Source organism: Pelobates fuscus, chromosome 4, assembly GCF_036172605.1.
Source record: "Pelobates fuscus isolate aPelFus1 chromosome 4, aPelFus1.pri, whole genome shotgun sequence".
NCBI classification, from domain to species: Eukaryota; Metazoa; Chordata; class Amphibia; order Anura; family Pelobatidae; genus Pelobates; species Pelobates fuscus.
Window position 1 is genome coordinate 37,233,877 of NC_086320.1, and position 11,088 is coordinate 37,244,964.

Consider the following 11,088-nt stretch of genomic DNA (forward strand, 5'->3'; position numbering starts at 1 on the left):
TACTGCGTCTATTAGCAGTTGCTTCATCAATAAACACTAGTGATTCAGATCCATTGGCAACCACACGTGCCCATGCCATAACACTGCTTCCACCATGTTTCACAGATATGATTTTCAGATCATGAGCCATTCCTTTCCTTCTCTTCTCCATACTCTTATCTTCTAATAATTCTGATACTGGTTGATCTTGGTTTAATTTGTCCAAAGAATATGTTTCCAGGACTGGGCAAGCTTTTTTTTTTATTATATTTTCTAGCAAAGTCTAGTCTGGCCTTCTTATTCTCGGGGCTTACTCAAGTGATCTCCACCTTTTGCTTTTTCATGAAGTCACATGCTTTGCATTTACAAAATATTTTAGTGTTTTTTTTTTTTGTCATTCAACACTTTTTCACAACCTCCATATTTCCCCCCAGATGAAACTGCAATATTTACCTCTGCGGGTTAACTCCTCCGCAGACAGCCACTAGAGCAGGGGTCCTCAAACTCCGGCCCCCCAGATGTTGCTAAACTACAACTCCCATGATTCTCTGGCTATCTATGTAATTCAAAGAATCATGGGAGTTGTAGCCCAGCAACATCTGGAGGGGCCGAAGTTTGAGGACCCCTGCACTAGAGAGGGACTTCTGGAATCGAAACTGGCCTTTGGTTCGTTATCTGACACTGGACGTCCTCATGCTCTGCATAAGGACCTCCAACGTCAACATTTTTATTTTTCCTTTGGAAAGCATTTAAGTAAACTGGTTTGTTTTCTTCGTATTATAGAATAGTTTTCTACAGAATATTTCTGATTTACTAGTGAAAAATGGTGCGTTATTTTCACTTAAAATGGAACTTTGGCAGGCACCCCCAGTGAGAGTGTTATTTTGCCAGATTGGGAGATCTGGGACGAGCTATCCAGGGATACTACATATTATTTATTCAACGTTACACTCACGGTGTGCCAGTCTCTCCACCGAGATGATGTAACAAGTTTAATTTATAAAAGTGCTAATTTCAATTAAAGTCTGCCTTTTTTTTTTTTTGGTCTGTCTCCAATGCTGGTAAAGGCCAACATGTCCTGCTGCCTGCCAAACATCAGAGACAGTGCTACAGAACTCCCTATTTCTTCTCCCCAACTCTCCTCTGGCATGGATTTGCAGCAAAGGAGAGTTATTAAATTAGACAGTATGTATCTGTTGAAAGTTACTCCACGCGCCATGACCACGTTAGCCCCCTGCTGCATTATTAGCTGGTCTGGGGAAAGCCGATCCACTCAAGCTCTCCCAAAGGTAAGGAGGCTGGGTGGACACATTCACTAATTTTACACACACTCCCTAATTATTTTAGTGTCTGTTTAGGTGACCGGCCCCCTCCTATTACATGGAAAGGTGTTTTTACTTACCGTCTTTTTTTCTCATGCTCTGCCGGTCTCGCTGCAACTGGCCCCACCTCCATGGCTGAGATCATCAATGTCGATGGGAAAGCATTGGGAGGCTATTGTGCTTGTGTGGCAAAATGCCGTGCTGTGTCTATCAGCATCTCCTTGTAGCCATGCATTAAATCAATGCATCTCTATGGAGAGCCTTCTGAATGTAGGTGCTGCACAGTGTGACCCAAGATGCACCTCTAGAGGCCGTCTGAGTGACTGTCACTAGAAGTGTTACTTGGCAGTAATGTAAACACTGCCTTGTCTCTGAATATACAGTGTTTAAAAGTGTGCAGAGACTGGCTATAGACACCAGAACAACTACATTAAGCTGTAGTGGTTCTAGTGACTATAGTGTTCCTTTTTTAAGAATTGTATTTTTGAGGTTGGGAAAAACCTGGTTCCTAACTTTTTTTTTAGCACTCTTTCATTTCTAGCAATTTTTTTTACCCCTCCCCGCCTTCGCAGGTCCTCTCTGCTATCCGTCCCTTTTCAGTGAGTGGGAGTGATGTCGACAGAGGAGAATCAGGCTGTAGGGAGAACTCTGCCTTCGTGCAGAAGCCGGTGTACGGTTTACGTTTAGAGGGGTATGCCAGCAGAGCAAGGGTTACTCTAATCAAAAACTTATGAAATAACAATTTTTTTTGTGGTTGGAGTAATCCTTTGCTCTATGTAAATGTAAGAGGCTATCTCTGTGTGGTTTAGACGTGTGTATTGGAGTTCCCAGTTAAGTGTGATTGTAAGTATGGTTCACTAGGTAAGTGGGGCTTTTAATTTATTTATTAAATGGACACTATAGTCACCAGAACTATAGCTTATTGCATTTGTTCTGGTGAATAGAATCAATCCCTTAAGGCTTTTTGCTGTGAACACTGCCTTTTCAGAGAAAATGCAGTGTTTACATTACAGCCTAGTGATAACTTCACTGGCCACTCCTTTGACAGCTGTTAGAGATCCTTCCTGGGTCATGGCTGCCTAAAATGCATACAAACATTCAGTATCTCCTCCTTCTGCATGCAGACACTGAACTTTCCTCATAGAGATTCATTGATTCAATTCATCTCTATGAGGAGATGCTGATTGGCCTGGCTGTGTTTGACTTGTGCTGGCTCTGCCCCTGATCTGCCTCCTTCAGTCTCAGCCAATTCTATGGGGAAGCACTGTGATTGGCTCAGAACAACACTTCTGATGATGTCAGCAGACAGCTTGCTGGCCTAAGGCAGACAGGAGCAGAGCCAGCAGCTTCAGGCTTAAATACAAGTAAGATTTTACTATATTTACAGAGGCAAGCTGGGGAGGGCTAGGTGGTGGTGGTTTTAACACTATTGGGTCAGAAATGTATATTTGTGTTCCTAACCCTATATAGTGTTCCTTTATTGTTCTTGGAATGTATTTGTAAGGAGGGCCAGATGTGCTAGTTTTCTGTGTGATAAGACAATGCATATCAAACGAAAACTGCAATGACTTGTGATAGAAAAGAATGACTGTATATAGTTATGTCTGTTTAGATAAGTTTGAGTGAATAACTAAGAGCCAAATAAACCAAGAATAGCTTTCAATTTAGTGGTGACTCTGTGCCATTTATTTTATCTGCAGTTAGAAGATATATAATCCGTACAAGACGTTGGAATCTCAAGGAGAGCATAATAAATCAGTCTCATGGGTAACTGTATACTAGTATGTGGTCTAAATGATAATTATATAGTGAGTTTAAAAGAAAAGAGAACCATATGCATTACATAAAGTTGTGGTGACTTCTCAAATTTTCCATCTCATATTACGTACCTCTTAATTAAAGAAAACAGTTTTAAAAGGTATCTGTCGCTTCTCTGGAAATTATACCATTGAGTAATACACTGAATATTGCTAATAATGTCTGTCGAATAGAGTAAAATAATAAAAAAAAAAAAAATGGTGTTAAAGATTTGGCAAATGACATCACAACCCAAACTTGTATTCTGAAACACTCCAGTGTCCTAATGCATGTTTAAATTTAGGACGCCCCTTTCCTTTAAAATAAATAAAAAATGTAAACGTAACTTTTTTCCAGCGATGATGTGTTCTCAGGCTGTTGCCTGCTCTGCCTCCCGTGACATCGTTATGTGCAGACAGACCAAGACAAAAGGTGTAAAATGGACGGCGTTACTAATAAAATTAGCCTGTTGGTTTCCACGGTGATCTGTTCCACTTTCCAATACTTTGCACCATTTTTCAGAACGCAAGACTTTGATAAATGTCCCTTTTTTAAAAAAAAATAAATACATTTTTTGAAGTGCATTAGAGGGTTACATAGAGACCCGAGGTGCCCCAAAGGCAGTCCTCGGGTTTAGCTTCACTTTCGTTTTGACATGCACAACATTTTTTGTATTTTATATATCATGCAATAAACAGTTGTCGATTTGCAATGCCTCATTTTTACTTATAGTTAGAGTAGAAACAAGCTAGGATATGGCATATGGTAGGTGGGTATATGTATACAAGTTAATTCACATAGATTAATAGTAGTTTCATACTAGCTAATAAACATCACTATTGCCTAAAACATCTCGATTATCGTTGCGTTGTGTGAATGCTGGCTGGGAGATAAAAACAACAACATCATCAGTGACTAGGCTTAATATTTCTAGTGATATTCAGATTTTACTGTAAGAGAAATACGCTGAATAAAGCCCTCCAGGAAGGCCGATGCTTGCTAGTACAACGGTTATTTAGACATGCAGGAAGCCGGGATCTTGCAGGAGTTCTCCTCCAACATGGGCTGGGTCAGTACCATGTGCTGTGCATCTCTCTGGGGTTTTCCAGTTGCTGGGGTGTTCGTCCTCAGCTAGCATTGTGCACTCTCGTGGGTGTCCCCCTGCTCCGGCCCCAAAGTGTGAGTGGGTCTTGCGTCCCAAGTCCGTGAGGTCTTGTATGAAATGCTGGGCTCATGCGAACAGTGACCGGAGGCAGATATCCCCTATCTCGTGGGTAGGGGTCCTGTGCGGGGGCGACTGCGGTTCGCCCATGCGTTGCATGGTCACTCTCCAGCTGCTCCCCTCAGTGTCAGCTTGGGGGTAGTAATTGCTGATATTGCTGTCGTCCGCACTGACCTCCTGGGTGGTATCCAGCCTCCTCTCAGATACTGTGGTCGCTCTGCTCAGTCGTGCAGTTTATGCGGCGGCCATCTTAGCTTGTGCCATGCGGGCCCAGACTGGTCTCGCCGTCGCCCAGCTCCCTGGAGTGTGCTCTGCCTCCCCGGTGGGGGGGCCAGGATAACCCCCACCGGCCCACGGGGGGGAACGGGGCCTTTGATGAGCCCAAGAGAGGCCCCGCCGGACCAAGCACAGGAGATCGGCCGTTTCTCCCGCCAGAGCCTCACAGCAGGTCCAAACTCAGCAGCCCATACAGTGTCGTCGGACAGGAGCTGACTTTGCACATGGAGAAGTCGCTTGGGTCCCCCTGCCAGTTGGCATCTGTTAGGTATGTTTACCAGGGGGAACTGGGCATATTTAGCCAGTTTTGCAAGGGTTCGTGGAGGAGCTGATGTGCTCCATGTCCTTCCAGCTCGGCGGCCAGGCCCCGCCCCCTAAATTTATTTATTTTTAAAATGTATATAAAGTGTTTCTTGGGTCTCCTCATCTCTCTATTCTGAGGGCCATGTGCAACGGTCGAATCTTATAAGCCCTGAAAATTGAAGGTTCCCCTTTAATCATTCAGAGACGCTAGACAGAAATTTTCCGTCATTGCAGTCCTATCCTTAAGGACACATGATGGAAATTTCCGTCAGTTACTAAAATTAACGCCAGATCGCTGTGATTGTGGTGTTAATGTTGCTGCAGTCTGCCTCAATATCAGAGACTGAGCGGCAGCAGCAATTTGCGCTGTCCCAGCCCATGTGATTGCTGTGTCTGTTGGACTCCTAATCTGTCGCCCTCCTCTTCTGTCTGTGTGTGTGTGTGTGTGTGTGTGTAGTGAAGTGGAGAGAGGCGGATCGGTGCAGATCTGCTTCACTGTTAAAACAAAAAACAGTGAAGTGAATAGCTGTGTCTCAAGTGTGCCCCTTTGACATCCACATATTTCTAGCAGAGGTACATACTGGGGTATTGCTGTACTCATATGACATAGCTGAGCAACGAATGAAGTGTTCTATTGCTGTAGCACACAAGGTTTACAAAATATACAGTAAAAACTTAAGCGAAAAAAAAATCATCTCACGTGAAGGTTCAAAATAATGCCTTTTGAAATACCTTGAGGTGTCTTCTTTAAGAACTGGTAGGCCTCTGTGGGGTAGTTTGAAAACGCAACCTGCTAAAATGCTCCAAAGTGGAACACTGACCCATCAACACCATCTATGAAAACTCACACTTAAAAACCTGTCACGTTTCTTACAGCACTGTAACTAAATTAATGTATTTAGTATTCCTTTTCCTAAGCTGGACATATTATGCACACATTTTTATTGTTTTTAATAAATTAGAATTTATATATGCATAGGTCACATCAAATTAAAGCCCCTTATGTTATAAAAACTGTGTTGGTGCAATAAACAAGAAAAATGCTCATTTTGGCTTCTTGTCCAATCCAGTGCTTCTCATAGACAAGCATGTGTCTGTCAGGTGCAGCTCTTGTCCAATCAAATGCTTCCCCATGATCAGCCTTTTATAATAATCAATGAACATCACAAGGCAGGAAGACAGCCACTAGAGAGGTATCCTGACACCCTGCCTCTAAAACATTGTGTTTACTAAAACGGCACTGCACCTAGGCCACTTTATTGAGAGTGAACCGGGTGCGTTAGTGTCCATTTATGTGGTTTTCAACTAGTTAACTGGTTTCATCCTTGATATTAAAAAAATAATATATATATATATATATAATATAAACCTATGTCACATACAGCACATTGCATCCTAGCGTATATTACAGTTTCAAAATCTTTGTGCATTTCCCAAAATCTTGGGTAATACTACATTATAGGGAGGCTGGGAGGGCTCACATCATTGAATGAGGGAGGAGACACATGCTTCCCTTAGCAGGCTATGCCTGCAAGGAAAGAGCCAATTACATCCGTTGTAAGCGTGCAGTGCATGATGACTGGCGTGTTTTATGAGTTCCTGGCTGACAGTCACGTATACCGAGGCTGCAACTAGCCCCCGACACAAAAGTGCTGAATACCTTGTGTGTGCAGCATTTCAAGCATATATATGCACATAAAGACTCCTACCACCATGACAATTTCAAATCACTGAAGTAGTCATAGTGGTTGGAGCAACCCTTTAAAAGTAAATGTGTGCTTTTATTTACTTCGTTGTTAAACTATTGACTTATTTTAGTTTTCTAGCAGTGTCTTTTACAATGAAAATCTGCAGCTCTTATTTGCAACTTTCTTTTTTCCTCCCTTCATTGTGGGTCGTGTTTGTGATTATTCTCCTGAATTGTTATTATTTTGTAATCTAAAATATCCACTAGGTGTCACCAGTGGAGAAGCATACTTTTTTAGCTGCCGTATATTTGATTTTTCAAAGCTGCTTTTGTGTCTAAAGAAAATGCAGGTAATTTGGGAGCAATGTCATTAATTTGAAACATTCCTCATATATTTGAAGACAATAGACTTGTACTCATTTATTTATTTATTTATTTTTATCTAACATTTTGCTCTACATTTAAGTGTTTCTGTTCAGATATATTCCAATATTTTATTATAATTGACAAATTATTTCACAGACTGTGCTGCTGTGTTGCCCTGTTTAACTTGTTATCATGGTATGTTGATAAATAGGGTAAAAAATAGCTGAAAGACTTGCTCTTCAAGTTACCATTGCTTCACATCCTGTACCATTCCAGTCAATAATTACTAAAATGCCACAATTCAAGGGGCAATCTAAGTACCACAACTTGTAATTTGCCCCCTTTACAGGTACAGTGATAGTAATTGGTTAGGTTAGCCCAGCGCTGTCAGACAGTCTTGGCTCTGCAAGTTGTACAAGAAAGATAACTTTTTTTTTTTTATATGCAGTTCTTTCACATGAAAATGACTTCAGGTACAATTTTTGTTTTAAAAAAAAAAGTTTTAAATATGAAGTGTAAAAAAAGTATGTACATATAACTTTTTTTCTCTCTCTCTCACGTTTAGATACGGAGCCATCATGAATCTTTTTTCTATATATCACTGCACTACAACGTCCGTTTAAATGTTCAGACAATTAAGACCGAAGAACAAACCAGAGAAGAAGAAAACATTCACCTTGATTGCAGCTCAACTAATTATTTTTTTAAAAACTTTTATAAAATATATTCTAAAGACTGGTTTGTGGCAATATGGCAAGTAAACGAAAATCAACAACTCCTTGTATGGTGCTTGCTAGCGAGCATGACTCTGACCTGGAAATAAATTCTGACACAGAAGAAGAGCCACAACCTCTTTTACCAGCAGAAAACCCAGCACCTAAAACGGAGAGCACATCAAGCGAAGACGATGCACTTGAAAACAATGTTTCAGACAATCAGCAGAGTAAAATTGTTGAAGGTGGCTATGAATGTAAATATTGTTCTTTTCAGACACCAGACTTAAATAATTTCACTTTCCATGTAGACTCAGCGCATCCCAACATTGTACTAAATTCTTCCTATTTTTGTGTGGAGTGTAACTTTCTCACTAAAAGGTATGATTCCCTTTCTGAGCACAATATGAAGTACCATCCTGGAGAGGAGAACTTCAAGTTGACGATGGTAAAGCGCAACAACCAGACCATCTTTGAACAAACGGTTAACGATCTGACTTTTGACGGGAGCTTTGTCCAAGAAGAGCATCAAGAGCATTCGCAGGAGTCCAACTCTCCAGGGATTTCCATTAGCAAGACACCCATAATGAAAATCATGAAGGACAAATCTGAGAAAAAGCGGATAACTGTTTCACAAAATGCATCGGATGATGGTATTGAGGAAAACTGCACAAAAACTGAAAGTGACCCAAAGATAAAACCGCAAGAAGAAAAAGAAACCCCGGCAGTCCCAGTTATTTCTGAACCTGTTAAGACAAATAATACAATTATAACAAGTACCCAAGCACTTCCTAGTACTGTTGTGACACCGGCTACAGTTTTTCAATCTGGACTTGCTCAAGTGTTTACAACTGTTCAGGCGCAGCAAAACTGTAACATACTGTCCAAAGTCTTAATCCCCATAAACAGCATTCCAACCTACAATGCCGCCTTAGACAGCAATCCACTTCTGCTCAACAATTACAACAAATTTCCTTACCCAACTGTTTCAGAGATATCCATTCTTGCAGCTCAAACCAAATGCACAGAAGAGCAAATAAAAATTTGGTTCTCTGCTCAACGCCTCAAGCATGGTGTTAGCTGGACACCAGAAGAAGTAGAAGATGCAAGAAGAAAACAGTTTAATGGAACAGTTCACACTGTTCCACAAACAATCACTGTCATACCGGCTCACATTTCTTCAGCTGCCAATGGTTTGTCTTCAATTTTACAGACATGCCAAATAGTTGGTCAGCCGAGTTTGGTCCTCACGCAAGTTGCAGGGACAAATGCACTATCTCCAATAGCGTTGACTGTTGCGGGTGTTCCTAATAACGCACAACTGCAGAAGACCCAGCTTCAGGCCACCCAACCTGTTGCAGAAACAAAGAAGGTAGCTGCTGTGCCAGCTCCTCAGATTCTGAAGCAGGAGCCATCTGTAATAGGTGATGTTTTTGGAATGCGTTCAAAAAAAACGAAGGAGCAGCTGACTGCATTGAAAATTAGCTACTTGAGAAACCAGTTTCCACACAGTAATGAAATTGATAGACTTATTAAACTGACTGGGTTGACTAAAGGGGAAATAAAAAAATGGTTTAGTGATACACGGTATAACCAAAGGAATGCAAAGGGTAGTCATGGTATCCACTTTACCAGTGATCCTAGCAGCACTATTATAATTGACTCTAGCGATGAGACCACTGAATCTCCTACTACGTTGACACCACCACAAAGTAGGCAGACTTGGAATCCTTTTCCAGACTTTACACCACAGAAATTCAAGGAAAAGACTGTGGAACAACTGCATGCTCTAGAGGAAAGTTTCCAGAAAAGCACAGTACCATCAGATGAGGAATTAAACAAATTAAGGGTCCTTACCAAACTCACAAGAAGAGAAATTGATGCTTGGTTTACAGAGAGGAGGAGATCTAAAGGTGTGAAAGACGAATCCCAAGAACTTGACGAGAGTAAAGAAGGCATCATCATAAAGGAGGAGGTGGATGAAAACTCCCCAGAAAGTGGAACTCTAGTTAATAGGTCTAATTTTTCTACAAGATTCGGAAAGAAGACACCAGAGCAGTTACATATACTCAAAAATGCATTTGTACGCTCACAATGGCCAACCGCAGCAGAATATGACAAACTAGCAGAGGAGTCTGGCCTTGCAAGATCTGATATTGTGGGGTGGTTTGGGGATACTAGATATGGTTATAAACATAATCATTTGAAATGGTTCTTTCAATATAAAGAAGGTATCTGTAATTCAAATACCGGTACTCTAAATGGTCAAAATGTATCTCGAAGAAGGGGCAGAGGGAGGCCAAGAGGCAGGGGACGAGGGAGACCTCGAGGTCGACCAAAAGGACCAAGAAGATCAAATACCTGGGAGAGGTCACCAGTGGCAGTAAAATATAAAACTGGGAAAGCACTGCTGAAAGACTACTATTTAACACACAAGTTTTTAAATGAGGAGGACCTCGATGAGTTGGTTGCCAAATCTCAGATGGGCTATGAGCAGGTGAGGGAATTTTTTGCTGAACGACTTCAAAGGGAGGATGCTGGTCTGGATCCATTTGAAGAGGAAGAGGTAGACGAAGATAATATACTAGATGAGCCTGACGAAGAGGAGATCGAAGAAACTGATGACAGTGATACCTGGGAGCCCCCAAAACATGTTAAAAGGAAACTTTCAAAAATAGATGATTGAAAATGTAAGTACAATGTGAACATATATTCTGTCATACATAAGTGCCACCCATAGAGGGCAACCTTTTTCTAAATACTAACTTCTTCAGTACCTGAAGCAAAGAGAAACTTGTACAGATTTGCTGTTTTCTAGAAAAATGTTTTTAAGGGTTAAAGGAGATGTAACCTTTTTCAAAAAGGCTCTGAATGTTGGTGTATGTCTTGACTCATGCTGTGCTTGAATCTTTCTCTAGGCCAATGCAAGAAAAAATTCTGTGAATCTGTCCAAAATACATTTTCAATTTAAATGTGTGGTTTTTTTTTGTTTTGTTTTTTTATTTCCAAGAGTGGAATGATACCATAACTGACCAAATTGCATCAGCTATATGGAACATAACCGAACAGGCTCTTTGCATGTATTGCAAGAAGCGTCTTCCTTTGTCATGATACTTGGAGTGTGCCATTTAATGTCTATATATAAAGTCACATTCATTTTACATTGTAACGCGTGTAATATCCGTTTTGTGTTACAGGAAGATACAATTCTTATGAAGTACTAATATTGACTGTTAACCCAATCATGATATACTGAGACAAAGTAAGGGACTATTTTGTCTCAGTATTTTTCCTATGCCTGACACTCCTGCACTGTGGTAGCTCTGCTCATTGTCTAAAAGTGTCAATTGCCCAGCCTTTACCAATGAATGCTGTAGGGAATTGGCTAGGTTTATGAAGGATCTCGCAGGACCTTTCATAGAC

The 11,088-nt window shown here is 41.0% G+C and overlaps 1 protein-coding gene across 1 annotated transcript; it reads left to right on the forward strand.

The window, feature by feature from the left end:
- The first annotated feature begins 7,521 nt into the window (after window positions 1-7,521).
- ZHX1 (zinc fingers and homeoboxes 1) lies at window positions 7,522-10,355 on the forward strand. Its single transcript, XM_063451091.1, has one exon. The coding sequence runs from the start codon at window positions 7,703-7,705 to the stop codon at window positions 10,349-10,351; it is 2,649 nt and encodes an 882-aa protein (XP_063307161.1). The 5' UTR covers window positions 7,522-7,702; the 3' UTR covers window positions 10,352-10,355.
- Window positions 10,356-11,088: the final 733 nt, after the last annotated feature.

Coding starts and splice junctions, on each gene's coding strand:
- ZHX1 (XM_063451091.1), top strand. CDS start 7,703: ATGGCAAGTAAACGAAAATCAACAACTCCTTGTATGGTGCTTGCTAGC.